This window comes from Leopardus geoffroyi, chromosome B3 (assembly GCF_018350155.1).
Source record: "Leopardus geoffroyi isolate Oge1 chromosome B3, O.geoffroyi_Oge1_pat1.0, whole genome shotgun sequence".
In the NCBI taxonomy this organism is placed as follows: domain Eukaryota; kingdom Metazoa; phylum Chordata; class Mammalia; order Carnivora; family Felidae; genus Leopardus; species Leopardus geoffroyi.
The window spans coordinates 71,461,217-71,488,957 of NC_059337.1; the positions used below are offsets into that span (position 1 = coordinate 71,461,217).

Genomic DNA, 27,741 nt, shown 5'->3' on the forward strand with positions numbered 1-27,741 from the left:
TAAATCTTTAAAAGTATTTTAATTAATATAATCTCTTGAGATCAATAATATATTGTTTAAATTTTCTGTGTAAGTAGGCCCAAGGCAACTGCTGGCAAAAGGGTAAAGAAAAAGTAATTTCATTTTAAAATAAATGCCAAAAATCAACTTTACAAAATAACTTTATCAATATGAATCATTTTAAAAAAGAAATATAAGACTTCATATACATGCATCAAATTGTACTCTCGTTCACTGACATGAACACACCTCCACAAACACAAGGGCAAATAAATAAATATATACAAATAGATATACATGGCCAAATAACGAGCTACAGATTCACCTGCCATTTCCAGAGACCAAAATCTTCTTATAAATACACTGGCAAATACAGCAAAATACCAATATAAAGGAACACATATATACATATATGCATAAATACCAGAACCCAAAGTGACATGTAGACATATACCACAGTGCTTATATACACATACATCATAAATAAGCATGTAGTCCAGAAAGAAAACAAATGGTGATCTACAAAACAGTCAAAAATATTATACCCTTTTCATTGCTGGTGAAAACAGTTCACAATAAAATTGAGTTTAATATAATGCTCATGTCTTAAATAATGGAAACAGAAAAAGAAACTAGACTCTAAAGCCATTCCTACAGACACTGAGTCTCTCATAAAAATATAACAGCACAATGATGGGGACTCCTACCCTAACTAGAATAAAGGTAATTTGCTAAATGAGACCACTGAAAGTGATAAGAGAAACATTCTGTAAAATGAGCTAAATTCTTTTCACTTTAAAGGCCCTGCTAGAGATTTGCTGCTGCTCTACTTCACGACCTGGGGAGGCAAAACTAAAAAAGCTGTTGCTGGGTTCAGGTGCTGTGGGAGAAGCCACAAAAAATGGTTTGAACTGAAAATCTCCATCTCCACCACCCCGATTTCCAACTGGTGTACCGTCCAAAGGAAACTTGGAGTTGTTCCCTAGGAAAAAAATAAGGGGAAAACTTAAGCATCCATTTGCTTGCAGATCTTTAGGTACATAAAGACAAAATTCATTTAATAAATATTTTAACAGAATCAATTCCTATGAGACAGTAAAATATAAACTTAATATTGGATAGAGAAAAGGGTTATGATGGCTCCTACTCCCTCCCCCAACCACAGTATATACTATACCTTCTGCTGTGATGCACTTTCCAGTAGCTATGAACTCATCACCAAAAGTAATTTTACAGTGAAATGTTTTTAGTATATGGCCAGAATTTACAATTCATAATTTCATTCATTATCTATGTAATCTACTTCAAAGGAATATTGTGTGTGTGTGTGTGTGTGTGTGCACGCGCATGTATAAAGCCTTTTGTCTTTATACAGGTTCTTTATACAGGTTCTTTAAGAATAATTTTATTTATTTACTTATTTTATTTTTGAGAGAGAGAGAGTGCACCTAGCCGGGTGGGTACATACAGAGGGAGAGAGAGAATCTTCAGCATGCTCATCTGGTGAGGAGCCCAATGCAGGGCTCAATCTCACAACCATGAGATCATGACCTGACCCAAAATCAAGAGTCCGACGCTTAACTGACTGAGCCACCAGGAGCCTCTAGAATAAATTTTTTTTAAAATACTGCCATAAACAGAAAATATATATCAACTATGAAAAACTGGCACATACTCGCAGTCCAAGATTAGAATAACATTAAAAAAAAAAATCAGACAATAGATCTGATTAAATAAACATTTAACAACTTCCACTGTACCATTCTTTGGCTTCTACAAGTTTTAAATGGAGTATGTAACTAAAAGAGAATGCTGACTATAAACATGCTTCAAGCCAACAGCTGTAACAAGAGATAAAAGTAAAAAGGTTAAGGGGCACCTGGGTGGCTCAGTCAGTGAAGCGTCCAACTTCGGCTCAGGTCATGATCTCACGGCTTGTGAGTTCAAGCCCCGCATCGGGCTCTGTGCTGACAGCTCAGAGCCTGGAGCCTGCTTCAGACTCTGTGTGTCCCTCTCTCTGCCCCTCCCCTGCTTGCACTCTGTCTCTCACTCTCTCTCTCTCTCAAAAATAAATTAAAAAAAAAGTTAAAAAAAAGGTTAAGTGTGCATAAAAAGTGGAACAGGAAAGAACTGATGAATATAAAGAAATCAACATAAATGTGGATTGTAACAAGGAAAAAATATCTATAATGTTAATATACAATAACACTTTGACGAAATTATAATTATGATTAACTGAAATTTAAGCAAAAACTTGTTTTTGCTTCAATTCTTACACCTAATATTCTTCACCTTATTACTTCCTGCCTTTTCTAGGACATGTCTTCCCCTACTAAATGTTTTTCCTCAGGCTGTAATTCAAAAAACATGTATTTAGGAAATTAAGCACATGAAACTTCACTTTTTTACATTCCAAAACTAATTTATACTAATAGCATAGTAAAAATCACTTGGATTCTATTATATCAAGAATAGTATAAAGAGGGGTGCCTGGGTGGCGCAGTCGGTTAAGCGTCCGACTTCAGCCAGGTCACGATCTCGCGGTCCGTGAGTTCGAACCCCGCGTCAGGCTCTGGGCTGATGGCTCAGGGCCTGGAGCCTGTTTCCGATTCTGTGTCTCCCTCTCTCTCTGCCCCTCCCCCGTTCATGCTCTGTCTCTCTCTGTCCCAAAAATAAATAAACGTTGAAAAAAAAAAAAAAAATTTAAAAAATAAATAAATAAATAAATAATAAAAAAAAAAAGAATAGTATAAAGAGAACTCAGGAAGAGACAGGAGTTTCATTGTATCTGTCAAGGCACCTAACAAGGAGAAAAGAACTGGTATCTTCCTAGATTGTGCACTTCCAGAAAGCAGGAATCCTATCTGCATAATCCTTATATTCTCATTGCCTAGGATTATGTCTAGCAGACTAGTACATGAAGTATGTTTGATAAATACTTGATGAATGAATAAACAAAAGCAAACCAACAATAACTTAAGTACTGTGCAATCAGTATCGCCATGTGAAAGAAAATGAAACATGGACTTCTTGAGGATAGGAAATGGTTGAGTGTGGGCTCTGAAGATAGTTCTGTAACTTGACTAATTTACTTAAACTTTCTGTGCCTCAGTTTTCTCATCTGTAAAATAAGGGTAATAACTACTTCACAAAGTTTTAAAAATAAAATGAATATATGTAATATTATAACAGTATCTAGTCCTTAGTAAGGAATCGAAAACTGGCAACTAATATTACTGCAAGGAAACAGCTTTTCACTTAAAGTATCAATTTGTAAACTATTTTGAAGAGATTTACTGTTTACAATGAAGATGTAACTTAACCACAAGCAAATAAAAATAAATAAAAGCAAAGATGTACATATTTAGACCTGGATAAGGAATCTGGAACCTATCACCACTCTAGGCCTTTGGAGTCTCCATTGACTTTCTAGAACTGTGCAGAACACAATGTGAAAGATTTAAAGAACAGTTATTGGATATTATATGTCCTTTCTTACCTAATGGAAAGCCAAAAACACCAGATTGTGCAATCATGGATGGTTCCAGCATACTTTCTTGGTTAGCAATAGTGATGTTTCGCAGCCTAAGGCTATCATACAGGCCTTGGAGCTTTTGATACTGACGATTTCGCTCCATAAGTTTCTCAGAGATGTCACTGAACTTTTTCTTATATTCTTCTAGCACTTTCTTCATGGAGGTGACTTCCCCCTTCATAGAGGTCAATTCTACATCCTTACTCTGTATTTGCTGAGTGTATATCTTCTCCATCTGTTTCAGATGGCCCTCAGCCTTGCTGAAATTGTATTCTTGATAGAGACGCTCCTGATGTACCTGCCCCGAGAGAAAAGGAGATTTTTAAGGTAATAAGTACAAAGTTATATATCATAAAACTTTACACAAAAATATTTACACCAGGACATTACTAATTTAACATTTAGAACCAGATTAAGAAGCAAACTAGATGTACAATTGGATGGCTACTATAGAAAATAATACACCATGTCACTAAACACATAAGAAAAAACTCTGGAGGAATATTCTCAAACTGCTACCATTATACCAACAAAAGTATCTATCTAACCCTGAAAAGTGACATGTAGTCTTAGTATTTTTTAAAAATATGAATGTCATATTTCAAGTAATCCATAGTATGGAGAACAGATAAGACAGTCTCCAATTATCCCTGTCTCCTTGTACTTAGATTCTCTCCTACAATGTGGGCAGAAGCTGTGACAAGAATACAGGTAAAATGAAAGGATGCTGCTTGATATCACATAAGACTATAAAGTCGGCCTTAGCACACTCTCTTGCTGGCTTTATAAAAGCAAGTAGCCATATTGCAAAGGCCAAGGCAAGTAATTGAGTACAGCCTTTGAGCAACAGCCAGCACAATACTGAGGTCATAATGAATCTAAACATAAGACTGTACACAACCTTCACAAAAATTAACTCAAAATGGATCACAGAACTAACGTAAACACAAAACTATAAGATTCCTATAAGATAATAGAGGAGAAAATCTAAATGATCTTGGGTTTAATGGTGACTTTTTAGATGCAACACAAGGGGCGCCTGGGTGGCGCAGTCGGTTAAGCATCCGACTTCTGCCAGGTCACGATCTCGCGGTCCTTGAGTTCAAGCCCCACGTCGGGCTCTGGGCTGATGGCTCAGAGCCTGGAGCCTGTTTCCGATTCTGTGTCTCCCTCTCTCTCTGCCCCTCCCCCGTTCATGCTCTGTCTCTCTCTGTCCCAAAAATAAATAAACGTTGAAAAAAAAAATTAAAAAAAAAAAAAAAAAAAAAGTCGAAAATTTCTGCTCTGCAAAAGACAATGTCAAGAGAATGAAAAGACAAGCCATAGAATGAGAGAAAATATCTGGGGGCACCTAGGTGGCTTGGTCAGTTAAACATCCAACTTCGGCTCAGGTCATGATCTCATGGTTTATAAGTTCGAGCCCCCTTCAGATCCTGTCTCCCTCTCTCTCTGTCCCCCTACACTTTCTCTCTCAAAAAAAAAAAAAAAAAAAAAAAAAAAAAAAAAAAAAAAGACATGATAAGTCTGTTATCCAAAACATACAAAGAACTCTTAGAACTCAACAATAAATAACCCAACTTAAAAAAATCAGTCACAGGGGCGGGCACCTGGGTGGCTCAGTCAGTTGAGCAGCTGACTTAAGTTCATGTCATGATCTTGCAGTTTGTGAGTTCGAGCCCCGCATCAGGCTTTGTGCTGACAGCTCGGAGCCTGGAGCCTGTTTCTGATTCTTGTCTCCCTCTGCCCCTCCCCTGCTCACACTCTGTCTCTCTCTGTCTCAAAAATGCATAAACTGGGGCGCCTGGGTGGCGCAGTCGGTTAAGCGTCCGACTTCAGCCAGGTCACGATCTCACGGTCCGTGAGTTCGAGCCCCGCGTCGGGCTCTGGGCTGATGGCTCAGAGCCTGGAGCCTGTTTCCGATTCTGTGTTTCCCTCTCTCTCTGCCCCTCCCCCGTTCATGCTCTGTCTCTCTCTGTCCCGAAAATAAATAAACGTTGAAAAAAAAAAAAATGCATAAACATTAAAAACTTAAAAAAAAAAAAAATCAGTCACAAACCTTAATAGACATTTCACCAAAGAAAATAAACAGATGTGAAGTAAGCATATGAAAAGATATCCCGACAAAGCTGTAATCATCAAGACAGTATGGTACTGGCACAAGAACAGACACTCAGATCAATGGAACAGAGCAGAGAACCCAGAAATGGACCCACAAACATATGGCCAACTCATCTTTGACAAAGCAGGAAAGAATATCCAATGGAATAAAGACAGTCTCTTCAGCAAGTGGTGCTGGGAAAACTGGACAGCGACATGCAGAAGAATGAACCTGGATGGACCACTTTCTTACACCATACACAAAAATAAACTCAAAATGGATGAAAGACCTCAATGTAAGACAGGAAGCCATCAAAATCCTTGAGGAGAAAGCAGGCACAAACCTCTGATCTTGGCCACAGCAACTTCTTACTCAACACGTCTCCAGAAGCAAGGGAAACAAAAGCAAAAATGAACTACTGGGACCTCATCAAAATAAAAAGCTTCTGCACAGTGAAGGAAACAATCAGCAAAACTAAATGACAACCGACAGAATGGGAGAAGCTTTTTGCAAATGACATATCAGATAAAGGGTTAATATCCAAAATCTATAAAGAACTGATCAAACTCAACACTCAAAAATCAAATAATCCAGTGAAGAAATAGGCAAAAGACATGAATAGACACTTCTCCAAGGAAGATATCCAGATGGCCAACTGACACATGAAAAAATGCTCAGCATCACTCATCATCAGGGAAATACAAATCAAAACCACAATGAGATACCACCTGACACCTGTCAGAATGGCTAACATGAACAACTCAGGCAACAACAGATGTTGGTGAGGATGTGGAGAAAGAGGATCTCTTTTGCATTGTTGGTGGCAATGCAAGCTGGTGCAGCCACTCTGGAAAACGGTATGGAGGCACCTCAAAAAACTAAAGGTAGAAATACCTACGACCCAGCAATTGCACTACTAGGCATGTATCCAAGGGATACAGGTGTGCTCTTTCAAAGGGACACATGCACCCCCATGTTTATAGCAGCACTATCAACAATAGCCAAAGTATGGAAAGAGCCCAAATGTCCATCGATGGATGAATAAATAAAGAAGATGTGGTATACATATATATACAATGGAGTATTACTCAGCAATCAAAATGAATGAAATCTTAGCATTTGCAACTACGTGAATGGAAATGGAGGGTATTATGCTAAGTGAAATTAGTCAGGCAGAGAAAGACAAATATATGACTTCACTCATATGAGGACGCCAAGACACAAAACAGATGAACAGAAGGAAAGGGAAACAAAAATAATACAGAAACAGGGAGGGGGACAAAGCAGAAGAGACTCATAAATATGGAGAACTGAGGGTTACTAGAGGGGTTGTGGGAGGGGGGATGGGCTAAATGGGTAACGGGCATTAAGGAATCTGCTCCTGAAATCATTGTTGCCCTATATGCTAACTAATTTGGATGTAAATTTTAAAAAATAAAATTAAAAAAAAGAAAAGATATCCCATATCATGTCATCAGGTAACTGCAAATTAAAACGAGATACTACTACACACCTATTAGAATGGCCCAAATCCAGAACACTGATAACTAGCAAGGATGTGGAGCAAAAGGAACTCTCCTTCATTGATGGTAGGAATGCAAAGTTACAGCCATTTTGGAAGACAGATTTCTTGTAAGGCAGATTCCTTATAAAACAGCAGTTTCTTATAAAACCAAACATAGTCTTACTATACAATCCAGAAATCATGCTCTTTGGTATTTATCCAAAGGAACTGAAAACATGTCTTGCACACAAATGTTTATAACAGCTTTATTCATTATTACCAACACTTGTAAGCAACCTAATTGTCCTTCAGAGGTGAATGGATAAATATACTGTGTAAAATCTAACAACAGAATAGTATTAGCATTAAAAGGATATGAACTATCAAGACATGAAAAAAGAGGAAATTTAAATGAGTATTACTAAGTCAAAGAAGCCAATGGAGCGCCTGGGTGGCTCAGTGGGTTAAGCATCAGACTTCAGCTCAGGTCATGATCTCACGGTCTGTGAGTTCGAGCCCTGCGTTGGGCTCTGTGCCAACAGCTCAGAGCCCGGAGCCTGCTTCAGCTTCTGTGTCTCCCTCTCTGCCTCTCCCCCCTCACACTCTGCCTCTGTCGATCTATGAAAAATGAATAAACCTTAAAAAAATTAAAAAAAAAAAAAAGAAGCCAATGAAAAAGACTACAAACTGTAGGATTCCAACTGTGTGACAGTCTGAAAACGGCAAAACTACGGAAATAGTAAAAAGATCAGTGGTTGCCAGGGGTTAGGGGAAAGGAGGGATAAAGATGGTGCACAGATTTTTAGAGCAGTGAAACTACTGTGGATGATATTATCATGGTGCATATAAGTCATTATACATTTGTCCAAATTCACAGCATATATATACCACAGAGAGAACCCTAATGTAAACTATGGACTTTGTATGATAGTGACATGTCAATGTAGGTCCATCATTTAAAACATATGTACCATCGCGGTGGCAGATGTTGATAATGGAGGACTATACATGTATCGAAGACAACAAATATATGGGAAATCTCTCCATCTTCCTCTTAATTGTGCTATAAACCTAAAACTGCTTTAAAAATAAAGTCCCTTTGGGGCATCTGGGTGACTCAGTCAGGTAAGCGCCCGACTTAAGCTCAGGTCATGATCTCATGGTCTGTGAGTTCGAGCCCCACGTCAGGCTCTGTGCTGACAGCTCAGAGCCTGGGGCCTGCTTCAGATTCTGTGTCTCCCTCTCTCTGCCCCTCCCCGACTCACACCTCTGTCTCTCTTTCTCTCAAAAGCAAATAAACATTAAAAATTTTAAAAAATAAAATAAAGAATAAAATCCTTTTAAAAAAGTAACAAAAAATATGGCCCTCAGTTTCATATTCCACTAGGAAGGGAATGCTGCCAGCATGAGCTTGGAAGCAGATCTTTCCTCAGTTGGCCATATAGCCCCTGTCAACACCTTGATTATAGTTTTGAGAATCTGAGCAGTCTATGCCTGAACTCTTGACCTACACAAACTGAGATAATAAACATATGTTGTTCTAAGCCACTAAATTTGTTGATTAAGCCATTAAGTTTGTTACACATACACAACTACTATATACAGACACAAATTTTAGCTTATCTTTGGATTCACTATCCTTTATATATTGACAAGAATGAAATATGAGCACTCACCTCTAAATTTTTTTTTAATTTGCCCATTCAATATAGCGTGATGTAACTCCACCAAGTCTGGGTTACCAGTCCCTTCTATGTAGTCCCACAGCACTCTGTACTTTCCTTATAATGTACACATTACAAATATATTATAAATGTCTGGGGTTTTTTAATCTTTATCACCACTAAACCGTAGCCTTCTTGAAACTCATACATTTTATTCATTACTGTATACTCAGTACCTAAGAAGGTGCATGAAATATAAATGTTTCCAGAAAATATTTGTTGAATAACTAAATAGGAAAAAAAAAAAATTTATTTCTGACTACCTTACTCATTCACTGCTTTCTACCATATTTGAAAAGATGAAAACAGTAACACATTCATGTTCAATCAGTACTATCCCCCAAATAGGAATCCACTTTAAGATATAGTGTCTATTCATTCAGTCAATAAATATTTACTGAGACTTAAGACCAGTAACTATGATGGTCACTCAGGACCCAGAGATAAAGTGTCAAAACTTGACATAAAGAACTCTCCCAACTAGAAGACATGAACAAGTATGCAGATAATTATAATACCATATAAATAATACAATAAAAGTACACATAAGATACAGAAGCATATAAGAGGGATGCCTTACCCAGAAAAATATAATGAAAGGATTAACTTGTTGACAAGCAAAATCTTTAAAAAGCATTATAAATGTATATGCAAGATATACAATATACTCAAGGACACGATTAAAGTTCTCCACAGAAAAGTCTTTCTAAGAAGGTACCAGAAATCATGAGTTAAGGATGTGAACTTGGTATTAAGGATGCTCATCACAGTGGTTTTAATAAACTAGAAAAAAATGAGACATTTCTATTATATCAAAAAAAAGACTAATGAAAGATAAATAAAAAAAGAGATAATATCTTGCAATATCTGAGTTACGTACATACAAAGAATTCTTGTAGTACCTGGGTGGCTCAGTCAGTTGGGCATCTGACTTCAGCTCAGGTCATGATCTCACAGTTTGTGAGTTCAAGCCCCACGATGGGCACTGTGCTGACAGCCCAGAGACTGGAGCCTGCTTCAGATTCTGTGTCTCCCTCTCTCTGCTCCTCCCCCACTCATGCTATGTCTCTCTTTCAAAAATGCATAAACATTAAAAAAGAGAGAGAATTCTACAAATCAATAGGGAAAAAACCTACAGCAAGTGAAATAAGCAAACTAAAACAGGCAATTCATAAAAATACATGAAAACATACAAGAAAATGTTTTCAGCTAACCGTCATCTAAGAAGTGCATATTTAAACAAGATTTTACTCTACTCATTATCTAATTGGTGAGTAGAAATATGAATAATCAGGCACCCTCATACATTTAAGGGACACAAAAGGTCCTAACTGGAGGACAATTTTAAAATACTGCAATTTGGGGAGCACTTGGCTGGTTCAATCGGTAAAGCATGCAACTCTTGATCTCAGGGTTGTGAGTTTAAGCCTCACGTTGAGCAGAGAGATTACTTAAAAATAAAATCTTTTAAAAGTTAAATTAATTAACTGCAATTTTTAAAACTTTGAAATATGTATTCATCCACTTTCAGGAATTTAATATTAGCAAATAATTAAATACGTGAATTTGATAAGAATGCTCATCACATTTTTTTTATAACTTGGAAGTAATTTATGATACAACTATTAAAATTATGATTATAAAATAACTAATTTAAAAATACTAAAATATTCTAGTAATCATAATATATTGTCAGCTTTAACTGATATTATCCTACTTTGGGACAAAAAATATATATATGTAAAACATATTTATGTACAAAAAAAGTCCAGTAATACACAAAAATATCAACAATGATCTCCAAGTTATGGAATTATGGGTGATTTTTTTATTTTCTTCCCTTTGGATTTCCAAAAGTAAACATATGACCTTTTCAAATTTTTTTTTTAGTGTTTATTTATTTTTGGGAGACAGAGACAGAGCGTGAGCAGGGGTGGGGCAGAGAGAGGGAGACACAGAAACCCAAGCAGGCTCCAGGCTCCCAGCAGTCAGCACAGAGCTGACGTGAGACTCAAACCAACAAACCACAAAATCATGACCTGTGCCAAAGCTGGATGCTTAACCAACTGAGCTACTCAGGGACCCCTAAACATATTACTTTTGGAAAAAAAAAATTATTAAAAAGAAAGTTTTCTACATATTCACAAAAAATAAATACAAACACAGTGAAGGAAAAACATTAGAAGCTTCCACATGCCTCCAATCATACTGTCCAGAAAAACTAGCCTAAGCACTAACCTGATACGTCCAGAAGGCCAGTGCACGGGAGCTAATGTCCAACACAATCTCTGGTCGAAGTCCTGCCAATACCATGGCTTTATATTCCTCTGATGGACTGAGTTCTGTGCGGACAATGTCTAGCTTTCCAGAAAGGGTACTGTTGCAGGCAGGGCAGATAGCTGGTGAACGACTAAACTCACCACTGCCATGCTGATCACAGAAGATGTGAGAGCAGGCAGTGACCCACGCATAACCAGAGAGTTTGAGACGACACTTGCGATAATTACAAAGCAGCATGTCTTCACACAAAGACATAATAGAAAGTGAGGTCTCCAGATGCTGAAAAGAATCCTAATAAGGGGTAAATGAAAAGGCCAAATAAGTCAACTTTTAGTGAAAATGAAATAAATAGTAAATAAACAGACCATGTTTTCATTTAATTACGATAAAATAATGTACTTTATTGTTTTTGTAATTATTATCAATGTTACACTGATTTCACTCAATATTAACTGTGTTCTTTTGTGTAAACCGCTAGAAAGTCCATGAAAAAAAATTTTAAAGAAACAAATTAAAGACACTAGTGGTCCAAATCTTACTAAAGCCAAAAATAGTATGTATGTAGAAAATAAAGTTTAGGAACATTTTGCAAAGTACAAACAAATAAAAGTTAATTACGCCCTTCGCCATTCCTCAGTATCTAAATAAAAAAGCCAAATTTATTACCGTCCATAGTTTGCTAGCATATTTTAATATCACTTCTCACACTTGGCAGACTTAAGTCCAGGCACTGATTTCAACCATTCTTTAGTGCAAAGTGTCTTTTAAGTTACATTTTTAGGTTTTTTCATAATAAATGGACTTCTCAGATTCTTTACCTGCATTGCCTTAACTAAAAAGCCGGTAGTAATCTGCTAGTATTAAAATAATTTAATTCGTCCAAGCAAATGACTATTATGAAACCTGAACAACTGTATAAAAGCTGCTTTATCATCAAACAATTCCTTGCAAACAAATTGCAAGGATAGCATTCAATATTAATACAAATACTATTGAATGCTATCCTTGCAATTTTTTTTAAATGTAAAACTAAATAAATAACTTTTAGGTTACTTTTCAATATAGCGTCCACTCTCACTGGAGTTTTACTAACCGAGACTGGACAGCAATATTGTGGATATATCAAAATCATATACTGTAAGAAATAATTGTGACACATCAATTATACACCAAGGAAAAATGTTCATTTATCAACCGATAAATTCTGTCAAGAATGTTGCCTCAGTCACAGGGGTCGACGAGGACGCTCTGACACCTTTATCCCCAAAGTACCCGCTGAGGTAGGCTCCAAAGGTAAATGGCACCTTGCAGCCAGAGTTATAAGGCTTATTTTACCTCCAGCAGGGTTAATAGGCATGAGGCGAGCAGAAAAGCTGGGACGTTTCGAACCCGAGCCTTCTCGGGCAAAGCGAGGGGAGCGGCTAATTCCCAATTTTCCCTGACTGGGGGAATAAAGCCAATTTAGTGAGCTGTCCAAGTTACTGAGGGCCAAGTTTTTGAGAATTAGACTCACAGAAACTTCACTCTGGAGTTGTTGGCCTGCTTCCTGCGGTCTACGGAGAAAATAATAATAATACAAATAAAATATCTAACCTGAGGGGCCCAGATAAAGCGCGGGAAAACACCGTTGCCGCCACAATTCCACAACTACTGTAGGAAGGGCTCGCCCTGCGGCTTTTACTACATCTGAGAGCGCATGCGCGGGGTTGCCCCGGAGCCTGCCGGGTCCTGGGCACAGGGCTTCGTACGGCTCGGGATCCTGGGACCGATCAGGCTGTGGCACCCAGACTTGGTTGGGTACGTATTCCCGGCGCAGGCGCATATCAGGCGCTGTGAGGGTGCGAGTCTCACGTAGTGTGGTCTAGGTTTCCCGCTTGGGAGCCCAATGGATACAGCCACTGAGTTCCCTTCACTGCCCTCGACTGGCAGAAGAGTTAACATCCTAGCCCTCCTGGGTGTAACAGCTGAGGTCAGAGTCTCCAGAGGTAACAGCAGGCAAGGGGGTGAGAGGCAGTTGAGAAGCTAACAGAACCTCTGAGTACACAGGCGTGTTTGTCCTAGAAACACTTGGGGATGACAGGCTGGGCAGCACATACTTCCTAAGTAGGAAAAAGTCCCGGAAATGTGACGCCTGTAATTGGATAGCTATCACCTCCACATTCTAGTTCTGCCATTTTACTTTTTATCCATCTTGGTACAGGGATCTTTATAGCTTTCACATATCTTCTACATACATTTAAAAATAGAACTTTTCCTTAGTTTATGATGTTACCAACATTTATTACAGGGCCTGAAATGAAGGGAGAGGATCAGGGGTCACAGCTTTTTTGAGGTGATCTGCCTGTGTGCTCTCCTGGACCTACTTTTAATTGTTTAAATGTTTGTGCCTGTTTTACCCTAATGCTGTCACCTGCCAATTTCTTTTCTGTTCTGTGTAACCTGCGTGGTCTTCTGCTCAATCTATAGAAGCCTATTGGAATTCATATTAGAAACTCAGCTGAAGAGGGCTTGAGGGGTCCTCAGAATACAAGCCTTAATGCTGTCTTTTGCAGCCACCTCCACATAAAGAATGTGTAGTAACAGATACTACACAATGGACACCAAAGCCCTGTAAACCCCTTTATGGGTTGTAAATCTCTAATACTAACCCTTTCTTCTTCAAACAAAACCTATCCTAATTACACAACTTTTGGCTAGTTTTCTACTTCCAACTTGTTCACAATAATTAGAAAGGGTCCTCTTGGCCTTTGTATACATTTCCTAAAATGTCGTCTGAGAGTTTACAGTGGTAACTTAATTCTGGTGGTACAAACTGGATTCAAGCGAAAGTAGGTGTTCATGTGTAAACCCCTAACATCTCTTTTGCATATCTGAGCAGTTTATGCATTTCCTGATTTTAATTATGCCAAATATACTACAAAAGTGTAGAATCTAAAGTTAGAATACAAAGCATTCAAATTCAACCAGTACCTAACTTTGTGATCTAACTTACCTTTGTACTGCCACATGATCTCTTCCTGCTTCTTCATTAAGACCATTGATTCCCCAAACCTTAGGGTTTCAAAACTAAGTCAGTTTCAAAGTCAGTCTCAAATTTCCTCTAGAGTCAGTTTCACATTTCCAACCCATTTGGCTAAAAGCCTGTAGGAATAATATACATATTATGTGGGTATGTATGTGTGTGTATGTATACTTTTTTTTGCCAACATTTTGCCGGATAGAATAAAAAGGGGCAGGGGGCTACAGAGACTTAGTATCCCAGTTATCTGGAACACCAGGAACTGAACTAACCTCTTTCTTAGTGGCATTGTGTCCTCTTGTTATGGCAAACCTTTCACTGCCTTCACTGGCTCTTTTCTGAAGTGCTCCTGGGGATGAGATTACTAAAATCAATCAAGGCTGAGATACAGAGACCCATCCACCAAACAGAACTTTTTAAAATACTGGTTTTTGGGGTACCTGGATGGCTCAGTTAAGCATCAGACTTCAGCTCAGGTCATCATCTCCCGGTTTGTGAGTTTGAGCCCCAGATCAGGCTCTCTGTTGACCTCTCAGAGCGTGGCGCCTGCTTTGGATTCTGTGTCCCCCTCTCTTTCTGCCTCTCCCCCACTCATACTGTCTCTCTCTCAAAAATAAACATTAAATTTTTTTTTAAATATTGGTTTTTATTATTAAATATCAAGCATACAAAAAATGTGACGAATGACCATCATGCAGCTTTAATAAACTGAAATCTTTCTCACATTTGATTTTCTTTTAAATGAAGTAACATATTATAAATATAACTGAAGCCTCCCCATTTTCTTCTACCTCTCCAGAGGTAAACAAGCCAGATTTTGGTATTTATCATTCTCATGCATGCTTTTATACTTTTAGTATATATGTATATATCAATCTTGTTTTGCATGTCCTTAAACTACTAAAATCTTATTTTGCATGTCCTAAAACTACTTATCATAGTATGCATCACTTTGCTATTTTATTAACTGTTTTTGACATGTAGTCATGTTAATACACATACCTTGCACGAATTCATTTTAAAAGCCAAATTCTAAAAATTTACCACAATTTATCCATTCTTCTAATGGACATTTCTTCCAGGTTTTTAAAATTAAAAACAGTACTTCAATAAACTTTCTATACATGTCTTCTTGAATACACATGCCAAGAATTCCTATAGAACATAATACCCAGAGACTGGATTTGTGTATAATCAACTTCAAATAAATTTCACTACCACCAGCAAAAACGAGAGCACACTGCTTCAGACTCAGCAACATATGCAAGTGTCATTTTTCTGGTTTTGTTTTCATTTTTGCCCTTATTATGGCAGTAAAATGGCATCTCAATGTTTTAACATGCCAATTCTTTGATTATTAGTGAGATTAAGCATCTTTTCAGGTGACTGACTACTCAGAGATCCTCATCTGTGAATTACTCGTTCATATCCTTTGATCATTTCTATATTTCTATGGAGTCCTTTGTTGATTACATGGTATGTAAACCTAAGTTTTAATTTTACTGTATACAAATTTATCAATCTTTCCTTTTGGTGCTTAAGTCTATTCCAATGTCATCATATTCCTTGTTTTTCTATAGGTATAAAGTTTTGCTTTTCATTTATAGATGTTTGATCCATTCTTCCTAATATAAGGATCTGGATAAACTCTATAATTTGTGCTTACGCATCATTTATACCATTTAATTACAGATTATCTTCACATTTCAAAAATGATTTTTTTATCATAAAGTTTGATATTGATCTTGGGTAGATATTAAGTATCTATCAGCTATACGGAGTATATACCACATTGCTCTAAAAATTTCAAAATAGTAATTTCTCCTGTTATTATTGAATCTTAGAATGTTAGCATGATTTACTCTAAACTAATTTGATACTTATATTCATTTTAATGGAAGAATCTTAATCTAAAAATTAGATTTCAAATTCTAACAAGTTATTATAGTGACATACCATTTCTATAATTCTAGCATGAGTATTAAATCTCATTTCAAATCACAGGGATAAGTACTAGACTTCCAATACCTGAATTTGTATGTTATATCCCTTGCAAGTAAAATATATCCTCAGGGATATAAATATACTATGTAGGGCAAAAAATTCTTTAAAGTATAATTTAGCCAAAACAATTATAAGTATTTCAACATTAACTATAAAGCAGAAATAATGACTTTTTAACCATACCTGAGTGCTCTGTAAAACTTAAATCAATGATAAATGTCCAATTAAGGCTATAAATAAAATGCTCATAATAAAAGATATCCTATTAAATATCAGTAAGCTTTTGGGGTGCCTGGGTGGCTCAGTCGGTTAAGACTTCAATCGACTTCAGCTCAGGTCATAATCTCATGGTTCATGAGTTCAAGCCCTGCACTGGACTCTACTGTCAGCACAGAGCCCACTTTGGACCTTCTGTCCCCCTCTCTCTGCCCCTTTGCTGCTGGTTCTCTCTCAGAAAAATAAATAAACATACATACATACATAAATGCAAGCTTTTATATAATTATTCCTCAAACCCAGGTTGTTTTGGCAGCCATTCTTCATTGACCCTTAAAGGATCAAGCATCATAATCAAAGTAATCTCTACACCCAGCTTGGGTCTTGAACTTACAACACTAAGATCAAGAGCAGCATGCTCTACCAATAAGCCAACCAGGCACCCTAAGTATTAAGACTTTTAGGTAGACTCACTGGTACCCAGATGTACCTATATATACAATGTACCTATATATACATTTTTCATCAGAGTCAAAATTTAAGTTCCAATTATTACATGTAAATAAATGTCTTGCCAAAATGCCATTAAAAAGGGTGCCATTTTCCAGGAACTTAAAAAAATATCTAATGGAGGTTTCACTTCACATATTTTTGAGTATCTATTCTAGGCCAGGCATTACAGATAAGGAAGTTTTCCTGCTTTCATGGAGTTTACAATCTAGCAAAGAATCTAAGAATGATGAAAGAAAATATTTTACTCTTCCTGCCTCTTACATTTTTGCAAGGTTTTTTTAACTAATTTTCTTGCATTTGTTTTAAAAAAATTTTGTTAATGTTTATTTTTGAGAGAGACAGAGCATGAGTGGGGGAGGGGCAGAGCGAGGGAGACACATAATCCGAAGCAGGTCTCAGGTTCTGAGCTGTTGGCACAGAGCCCAATGCAGGTCTCAAACTCACGTACCTCGAGCTCATGACCTGAGCTGAAATCAGATGCTTAACCAACGGAGCCACCAGACACCCTGCAAGTTGATTCTATAAACGCCTTCTGAGGAGAAAAGTCTGTTTCCATCTTTAATTTCCATCTACTTTCATGCTGTGAAGAAAAATACATTTTTTAAAAATGTTTATTTATTCTTTGAGAGAGAGAGAGCACAAGCAGGGGAGGAGCAGAGAAAGACACACAGAATCCAAAGCAGGCTCCAGCCTCTGAGCTATCAGCACAGAGCCCAATGCAGGGCTCATAAACCGTGAGATCATGACCTGAGGTGAAGTCGGACGTTTAACCGACTGAGCCACCCAGGCACCCCAAAAAATACATTCTTAATACTAACCTAAAATGTGTAAGCAACCACTCGGTAGAAAATTGATCAGTAGAAACTCATCAGTACAAAATGATTAAACAACTTAAAATGTAAACATGAATGACTTCAGAGTTACTGTTTCAGAAACTCTCAATTTACTAAACCACTTTCTTTCATAGCCCTAGGTCAGTGCTATTCAAATACTATTGCAGTCAAAGGATTGTCAATAAACTTATACATCCTTATATTTTAATGTTAGTTTTGTTTTATTTTTCAATCACAGGTACATTGTCTTAACCTAGAATCACCACCTGCTTTGTAATTGTTTGACTCCGCAAAAATCAGAAGACACTAATGGACGGCCAACCCATCCCCATGGTGCCCTGAGTGAAAACAAGTCAGCTTGGATATATGATGGACTAAAATCTCACTACCTAAGCTCTAAGCAGTGAGAGGAACAGCCATCAAAATTTATCTCCAACCATTTTAATGAATGTTTTAAGAATGTTTTAATGTTTAAGAATGTTTTAATAAATGTTTTAAGAAACATTTATAAAAATAAAGATATTAAGTCATTCTTTTTTTTTCAAGTCAGTCTTAATAGGAATCAATCACTACATCTAAATTTTTAAAAAGTCAATTAAGAGCTAAATGAACCATCAAGTATCATCTGCTCCAGCTAAAAGACAAAATGAGGAATAGGATGATAAATAACTCAGTGCCAAAACAAGATCAATCAACTAAAGAAATGTTATTGGAACAGTCACATAGAGATACACACTAGTCCTGATTATCATACTTATTACCATAATTCTAGAACTTTAAATTAGGTTTTATGTGCTGGAGATAAAGATGTCAGAAACCACCAGGTAGAATAGTTTAAGATAAATATGCACATGGACTTTGATGATAAAACAGCTAATATCTAGGGGCACCCGGGTGCCTCAGTCGGTTAAGTGCCCAGCTTCGGCTCAGGTCATGATCTCATGGTTCATGGGTTGGAGCCCCACATCGGGCTCTATGTTGACAACTCAGAGCCTAGAGCCTGCTTCAGATTATGTGTCTCCTTCCTTCTCTGCCCCTCCTCCACTTGCACTGTCTCTATCTGAATAATAAACATCAATAAAAAAAAAAAAAAAAAAACAGGTAATATCTACTGAACTATATGCTTAAGCAGTGTTCTAAGCCCACAAATTTATTATCTAATCTTCAAAGTGACATACTATTCTTTTGAATCTGGCACTATTATAAGATATTAAGACACTGAGATGTTAAGAAACTTGCCAAGGTTACATAGCTGTTAAGTGACAAAGGATTGGTTTGAACTCAGTCTCACTCCAGAATCTATGCATAATATACTATGCTACCTCAACATCTTTGACCTTTTAAAAACTTAAGTCTGTAGCAACTTAGCAGCTGGCCACGAAGCCACAAAGTTGAATTTTCAAAGATTCATATGTATGTCAAAGCTTCTCAGCTTCAACATAAGCCTTACCACAAAAGAAAAATGTTGTCATCATCTGTTGTATATCCAGGACTTACAACACCCAAGAATTCCAAGCTGGGAAAGAAGTCAGACTCAGATCTAGTTTTGGTCTCCTGAAACGTCATTGCTGCAAAAAGACATAGCCAAAGCTGAAAGCTATTTCAAGTACTAATGTTACTTTGGATTATTTGCATTTCCTGTATTTCTCCCTCAGATGTACCCCATTCTCTGCTGAAGCATGCAGGCACAGATAAAAAGAATAGAAGCCTGTTCTGTGTAGGTTCAATTAATACAATACATGAATATAATAAAGTCAGAAAACACAGGGTAACAGGATCACCCTTAGAATCCAATTCTAGAAACAATAATCCCTAGTATTGAGTATATCCTTTCATAAAATTTCTGAAGTAAACATAAGTATATGAAAATATTTAAGCATAAAAGGGATTAGGCACACTGCTCTATAACTTGTTTTTAACTCAATGTATCTTGAATATCCTTCCATTTCAAAAAAGGTAAACCTGTATCAGAACTTTTAAGTGACTACATAGTGTTGCATTTTATGATCCTGACAAAATTGACTGAACCAACTCTGAAATCCTCTTAATCTTATATATAAATTAATAAAATAGTGATTAGTTAAAAACCGCCAAGTAAAGTGGGTGATAGAATTATACCAGTTATCAGTGCTTTTTCTGTAGTGTTTGAATGTTTACACTGAGGAAGATTCTTGACCCTGGTTCTATCTATCTCAAGAAGATATCACAAAAGGTCAAAGCACACAACAAAGTGTTGTAGTATCAGATCTGTAATTCAAAGATTTAAGATTTACCTGGGACTGGGGGGCTAGATCCCAGTAAGAATTCCAAGAAGCAGAATTCAACTCCAGGTGTTTGCCCTAACTTTAGTCTGCTCAGAGCATGTGTTTAATCAGGGTGATCAGCTGAAACACGGACTTAACATGCATTTCATCATGGCAAACTGTAGGTGACTGATGAAGGGCAAACCACCACAGGCTCCCCGTCTCTAAACTAGGAGGACACTCTTAAGGTTAGAACTAAGGCTTTTTCAAACTACCAAATTCCAGCCACTAAGGACACTGAGCCCCAAAACTTAGTAGATGATTAGAAATCCAAATCAAGTAAAAAGACTTGACTTTTACACTTACCTCTGGTATCAAATCCATCAGCTTCTATCTAGAAATTAGTTGAACCACACGATCTACCAACTACCTGCATATCATCTTTCCAAATGCATCATCTCTGAAAAATAAAGAGTAAATAATAAAGGTTATGATTACAGGACTTGAATGCATACCAGCCTACTCCCAAGCCACATCTCTATAGCCTCAAGGAAAATTAACCTCAAGGAAAACCATTCTTTGTATCAATCTCCAACCAGTAATATAAATTGACCCATCTATTTGGAGAATGAATGGCATGAAATGCCCAAATGCCCAAACTCAGTATCACATTAGGACAGGACTTCTTACATAAGCTCAGATTCTTGTATAAATTTAAAAGTTTGGGTAAAACTGTACAATAAGTTTAACCAAACTCCAAAAGTTACATGTCCAGAGTCTCACAATAAGAGAACAGTATGGAAAAGGAAGGAGCCATGTGCTGGCTGCAACCAGAGCTTTGCAGTTATGGGAACAAATTCAGTGAGATGGGGCATAAATGACATGGGTTACTGCCAACCTTTCCAAGTCCATAGGGTGTTCAACTACAGAAAATACTTGTAACCAGTCATTAGATTCACAAAATCCTTTAAAAAAAAAAAAGAAAGAAAGAAAGAAAGAAAAAATAAGGAAAGGAAAAAAGGGCGCCTGAGTGGCTCAGTTAGTTAAGTATCTGACTTCGGTTCAGGTCATGATCTCACGGTTTGTGAGTTCAAGTCCCGTGTCAGGCTCTGTGCTGACAGCTCAGAGGCTAGAGCCTGCTTCAGATTCTGTGTCTCCCTCTTTCTCTGCCCTTCCCCTGCTCATGCTCTGTCTGTCTGTCTGTCTCTCTCTCTCTCTCTCTCTCTCTCAAAAATGAACAAATTTTTTTTAATAAAAAGAAAAAAGAAGGAAAGAGCCAGGAACTCATAAAATAAATAAGGTAATCTTGGGCCCATGGCTTACTCAGTCAGTAGAACATGGAACTTGATCTCAAGGTTTGAGTTCAAGCCCCACATTGGGCATGGAGCATACTTAAAAAAAGAGAGAGAGAGAGAGAGAAGGTAATCCAAAATAGTTAACTTTTTTTTCAAAGCATGTTTCAATCTCATGAGACAATGTTGATTGTATTTAACGTTTACTTTTGGTAAAAAATTATCACAACAAACTAAAGAAAACTTTCCTGACATAGCAAAATTGAATTAGCATCATTTAGAACCCAAGGCAGCCACAAGATGGCAATATAAGAAAACATAATTTCCTCTTCCAAGGCTTCGGTGTAATCTAACTTTCAGGTGAAAGCCTAGACACAAAGCTCATCACTGCAGGCAATCTTCAGACTATTCCTATTATTAACTAGAAAGTTTCTTGTATTATATTTAATGATAATCTAAAACTTACTAAAACTATTATATTTTTATCATGTTCCTTTTCATACAACAATGTGAAGATTTTAAAATCCATAACCTCAGATACAATCTAGTTAGAAATACAAGACTGATGCAGATTAATGTCCATGGGAAGTACCAAAAAGTGGTATAGCAAGGATTGTTAAAAATAAGAATCATTGGTCAGGGTGCCTGGGTGGCTCAGTTGATTGAACGTCTGGCTTCAGCTCAGGTCATGATCTTGCGGTCTGTGAGTTTGAGCCCTGCGTCGGGCTCTGTGCTGATAGCGCAGAGCCTGGAGTCTACTTCGGATTCTGTGTCTCCCTCTCTCTCTGCCCCTCCCCCACTCATGCTCTGTCTCTCTCTCTGGGTCAAAAATAAACATTTAAAAAAGTTAAAAAAAATAAATAAGAATCATTGGTCATAGTAGTCTTCATGAAGAAAAAAGTTATGTATCTTGAATGAGCCTTAAAATAATACCATATTGTATATTTGGAAGTTGCTAAGAGAGATCTTAAAAGTTCTCATCATAGGGTGCCTGGGTGCCTCAGTTAATTAAGTGTCCAACTCTTGACTTGAGCTCAGGTCATGATCACAGTTTGTTGAGTTCGAGCCTAGCATTGGGTTCTGCATTGACAGCACAGAGCCTTGCTTGTGAGTCTCCATCTCTCTGCCCCTCCCCCACTCACACTCTCTCTGCCTCTCTCAAAATAGATAAACTTAAAAAAAATTTAAGTCAAGGGGTGCCTGGGTGGCTTAGTTGGTTAAGCACCTGACTTCAGCTCAGGTCATGATACCAAGGTTGGTGAGCTCAAGCCCCACATCAGGGCTCTGTGCTGACAGACAGCTCAGAGCCTGGAGCCTGCTTCAGATTCTCTGTGTCTCCCTCTCTCTCTGACCCTCCCCACGCTCATGTTCTGTCTCTCTCTCTCTCTCTCTCTCTCTGTCTCCCAAAAATAAAATAACATTAAAAAAAATTAAATAATTCTCATCACAAGAAAAAAAATTGCACTACCCAACAGGTAACACCACATACAGCTGTTAAATTTTAAATTAAATTCCTCAGTCACATTTTAATTGCTCAATAACCACATGTGGCTAATGGTTACCATGCAGAATACAAATATAGAACACTTCCATCACAGAAAATTCTGTTGGATAGCAGTGCCTTAAAGGATGGGTATGACTAAAATAAGCGGACGGAAAGGGAAGCAGTATCTAACATTCTTAAAAATTCCTATTATCTGGGGTCACCTGAGTGGCTCAGTAGGTTAAGCATCCAACTCTTGATTTCAGCTCAGGTCTTGATCTGATGGTTCCTGGGTTCAAGACCCATGTGAGGTTCCACACTGATAGTGCGAAACATGCTTGGCATTCTCACTCTCTACCTACCCATCCCCTTCCCCTCTTGTGCATACACGGGTACACTCTTTCTCTCTCTCAAAATAAATTTTTTTAATGTTTATTCATTTATTTTAAGAGAGAGAAAGTGAGAGAGCACGAGTGGGGGAGGGGCGGATCGTGAAAGGAGAGAGAAAATCCCAAGCAAGCTCCCCAATGTCAGCACAGACCCCAACAATGGGCTCGATCCCAAGAACCATGAGCGCATGACCTGAGCCGAAATCAAGAGCCAGATGCTTAACCCAGGCACCCCACAAAATAAATAAGCTTAAAACAAATTACTATTCTGTCAGAAACTTTAAAAATCATTTCACTCAAACTTTATTATCCCATATTTATTGTTAAATTTGAGGCTTAGAGAAATTAAATTAACTAGCTATTAAGAGCTATTAAGACCTAAGATTTAGGAACACCTGGGTGGCTGTCAGTTAAGCCTCCAGACATTTGATTTCGGCTCCAGTCATGATCTCAAGAGTTCTGAGATCGAGCCCCACATCAGGCTCTGCAAGATGATGTGGAGCCTGCTTGAGATTCTCTCTCTGACCCTCCCCCCCTAAAATAAGTACATAAACATTTTTTTTAAAGAGGATTTAAATTCAGTTCTGTCCACTTCACCATGCTTCTTCCTACAAGAAATAGGAAGCAGAGTTACAGAAGATGGTTGGTTTTAGCATATAATGAGAATGACATACTGGCTCAGTAGGTCAGAAAGAAACTGAGGTGGTTTAAAGTACCTGAGAGATATAATCAAAGTGTTATTTTACTCCCATCTGACAGTTGAATAACACTTTAATTATTTAAGGCTGTTTTCAGATGAGCAGCATATTAGATTAACTAAGGGAACATAAGTAATAAGACATGAAGTTCAAGGTTTCTACAGTTCTACCAATGGCATTCTACCAATGAAGGCCATTTCATAATTACTAAGCATTTAGGGAACTCAAGTAAATATTTTATAAATACCCCATAAACTACCAATGACCCACTCATTTTGTCCCCTGTGAGAAGTAAAAGCTTCTAAGTACTGGTATTCATGGCCAAAACATACATTTTATGTATGGGAACAGACGCTTCATGAAAACCTGATATAAACTACAAACTGATAAACTGATAATACCAAATCTGATGCTTCTAAGATGACAATTGCCTATTCAGTTCCATGCCAATTACTCAATGCCCACTATGTGCCTAGGATTATGGGATACAACAGTAATTTAAAGAACCTATCTTTCTGAGATAGAAAAGACACATATACATGGGACACAGAGAACACTTTAAGGCATTATCTTAGTCAAAGTTCAAGTACTTGCTTTATGGTCCCATCAGCCTTTAACCATTCCTACCGAGAAGGTCCAAATCCAAGCCCACTTGATTGATGTTACAGATGCTTTCATGGTGCCACTTCTGGGCTGGCACATAGGCTTTTGAAGACCCAGGCCTGCGTTCCTCCATGGATTCCATCTTCAACCTGAAGCAAAAGGAAAACACAAAAGTCTGCATAGGAATTAAATGCTACACTGTCACTTGGCATAGTTCTCTTTTAGAGATAGCTCTATAAGGCACTACTATCAGAAAAGATTCCAAGTTTTGTTTCTCACTCACTGTCAGCTACTTTAGCCCAAAATACCAATGGTTTTAACCTCAGTGCAAGCAGAATCCACTCAGAGCATATATAAAAGTGAGGAGCTCAGAAACACAGACGGGCCATGCAGCTCATACCAAAAGACAACTATTTCACCAGGGTCACAAATGAAATACTACCTGAGGGCTTTGGATCACAACAGCAGGAAAGAATAACTTGAAATCAGAATACAAGAGCCAGTAAAAGTCTACTCTGTTAACTTGATATATTATCTATTTCATAATACTTTGCCTATCTCAGAATTTACAAAGCCCTTTCTATATATTGCCTCATTTTGCAAATATAGGTCATCTCCATCTTATAGGTCTGTAAGCATGGTTTGGAGACTAATGGCAGGCACCTTAATGGTTAACATAATGGATTTTGAAGTCAGACAAAACTGGAGCTTGACTCCCCCACCTATTTGCAACTTTTCTAAGCCTTGGTTTCCCTTTCTGTAAAATAAGGACAAATGCCACCCACCTCTTGGCACTGCTGTGAAGATTAAATGAGGTAAAATAAACATAAAATACTTTGCACAGTAGCTGACATGCAACTAAATTGTTTAACGTGTTGTTTCTATTATTAAGTGTCCAAGCTCAACCAGCTAATAGTAGGAATGGGGATATTCTGCCTAAAAATTTCACTTTCACAATATCTTGAAGCCCAGAAAGTCACTCCCTAATGGGAGTGACACATCCCTAATAAGTCCACTTTCAAATCCAAGATACTCCTAACTGGAAAACTAGAGATTTCACAAGACATGATCTTAGTTAGCCTTTTATGACTTAAAAAATAAAAAAATAAAAAAGCTTTGGTGGAATTCCCAGAAGCTTTTGTTTTGCATATTTTCATCCCAAAAAAACATTTGTTTTCCCTAACTTAATGCTAAAATATGAGTTTACTCACTCAACACTGTTATTTCAGGAAGATATCCAGCATGCATTCTGCTAAGTAAACACTGGAAACATGCTCCTTCTGCCCATGTGGTTTCTCTGGTTCATGTTGCCATTCCTTCTCAACATTAAATGTGTTCACAGCAAAACAAACCATCCCTTAAACTGAAGTGGGCAAAGATCCATTCACATAAAAGCCATCAGCGTGGTTTTGCTTTTGATAAAAAATCCTTTATTGCTCAATCAGGACATTTAATGGTGTTGGTTGGTTTCCAGGTATCACCGTGTACAAAATAAATATAAGTAACAGGAAGCAGTGCATGTTTAGAGTCCTTATAAACTATATCAAACCCAACTGAACTGTGGCATGTGACAACTGACTTATATACAAGGTTATTCATTTTGGGGTAAACAACAAGACTGTAAACTACCTAAATGTTCACCAATAAAGCTTAAATTATGGTATGCACATACATTAGATTACTGTGTAACCATCATAAAGAATATGGATGTTCTTTATTCATTTGGAAATCTCAAGTGGGAAAAGTAAGATACATGGTAGAGTATGTAAGAGGGGAGGGTAAAATACATATATTTGCCTATACTTACATAAAATATCTCAGAAAGTATACATAAGAAACTGTTAATGCTGTTACTGGGTAGAGAAATTAGGCAATGTAGGAGACTTCATGATACACGCTTTGATCCCTTTTTAATTTAACCATGTAACGATTACTTTCCAAAAAAATAACATTAATTTAACAATAAAGCATAAGAATTATAAGGATTTTGAGAAGTCTACAACATTCTATTACTACATTCCATCCACTAGTTTATTTCTTTCACATCTTCTGCCTGGAAGAATAATGAACACATATATTGTATTCAAACTAATGTATATCAAGGAGGAAAAAAAAATGGGAATCCATTTACACTCAAAGTCACCAGGCAAGACTTTTTATAAGAAAAAATATATCCAAAATACATTTACTGCTTACTTCTAGAAGGTATATAACATTTATTATAATGCCTGGCCTTCGTATATTTTGATTTTCAACAGCGGGGCATCATAGTGGTCCACTGAGTTACCCAAGGTCACTGGAGGAGTAAACTGTAGTGCTAGAATTTGATTTGGGCTTGTCCCGAGCTAAGGCCCCTGATTTTTTCTTTAGTAGTTCTTAGGCTTTTTAGGGCACCCTCACTATAGTGGCGACATTAAAATTGGGAGCTCCTCTGAAGGCTCACTAAAATCATCTAACTTCAGAGTTTGCTGCCTAGGCTCACTAAGAAAGCTATAATGAATGCTCTGAGCAAAGACCAGGGAAAAAACAACATTCGCTACAGCTCCCACAAACCCAGGGAGGGCCTGGGCTCTACAGACACGAGAGAAAATGTACTAGTCTGGACCTCTTCCCAAGGTCTACCCTCCGGCCAGGGAGATCTAAGTCAAAACAGCATCAGAATAATAACAATACCTGCCCCTCCAAGCAAAAGGAATCCAGGTATTTTCCAGGAACACGGGGACTCTGTACATGAAGCACAGTCCGTTGTTTCTGGGTCACCAGGTCTCGGGGAAGGAAGGCAGACCCAGTGCTGCAGAGGCCCACGTGGAAATAAGCCAGGCAGAGCATTTCACTGCCTTCTCCCAATCTCCACACAGCCGAAATTAATCGCCTTGTGACTCACACACACTCTAATGTTTGCTTGAAAAAAAGGCCTGCCATCAGGATACAGGGCTCAAATGGAAAAGAAATTCAGAATAATCAGGGAGCAAAATTAAGTGCATACTCACCAGCCCACCACCAAATCGGAGAGACTAAGTGGAGAGACAGGAAGTGGCTTTGAGAAGTGGCCTCAGAGTCTGATTGGCTAATGAGTTAAAAGCAGACTCCCTCCTCCTTTACCTTAAAAGGTACCGAAATGATACAACCCCCCCCTTCACCTACTTGTGTCTTTATAGAACAGTGATGCTACTTGCACTATTTTTAGAATGACCTTTTTAAACCAAGTTTCCTTTTGAGTTCAAGTACTTAACACAAGCAAACATAGGCTAATTCAAGCTATTTATACACATGCTTGTTTAGATGGCCCTACTGTAAACAATTTTGT

The 27,741-nt window shown here is 37.6% G+C and overlaps 1 protein-coding gene and 2 non-coding genes across 7 annotated transcripts; all 3 read right to left on the reverse strand.

Moving 5' to 3' along the window:
* CCNB1IP1 (cyclin B1 interacting protein 1) lies at positions 1–27,496 on the reverse strand. Of its 5 annotated transcripts, XM_045450165.1 has the most exons (8): positions 27,425–27,496; positions 24,459–24,583; positions 20,336–20,429; positions 19,177–19,294; positions 14,433–14,509; positions 11,100–11,432; positions 3,500–3,833; positions 1–982 (listed from the first exon to the last, which is right to left on the reverse strand). In XM_045450165.1, exons 4-8 carry the CDS (start codon positions 19,199–19,201, stop codon positions 780–782), a joined length of 972 nt encoding a protein of 323 aa, XP_045306121.1. In that variant the 5' UTR covers positions 19,202–19,294; positions 20,336–20,429; positions 24,459–24,583; positions 27,425–27,496; the 3' UTR covers positions 1–779. The 5 variants fall into 5 exon arrangements, with proteins under 5 accessions (XP_045306121.1, XP_045306123.1, XP_045306124.1 ...); XM_045450167.1 differs by lacking the exon at positions 14,433–14,509; XM_045450168.1 differs by lacking the exons at positions 20,336–20,429; positions 24,459–24,583; positions 27,425–27,496 and adding an exon at positions 14,134–14,282 and having other exon boundaries at positions 19,177–19,216.
* Positions 18,002–18,148, reverse strand: LOC123584720. The gene has a single exon (XR_006705667.1). It is a non-coding gene; the product is annotated as a small nucleolar RNA SNORA79 (small nucleolar RNA).
* LOC123584728 lies at positions 20,074–20,150 on the reverse strand. Its single transcript, XR_006705674.1, has one exon. It is a non-coding gene; the product is annotated as a small nucleolar RNA SNORD126 (small nucleolar RNA).
* Positions 27,497–27,741: the final 245 nt, after the last annotated feature.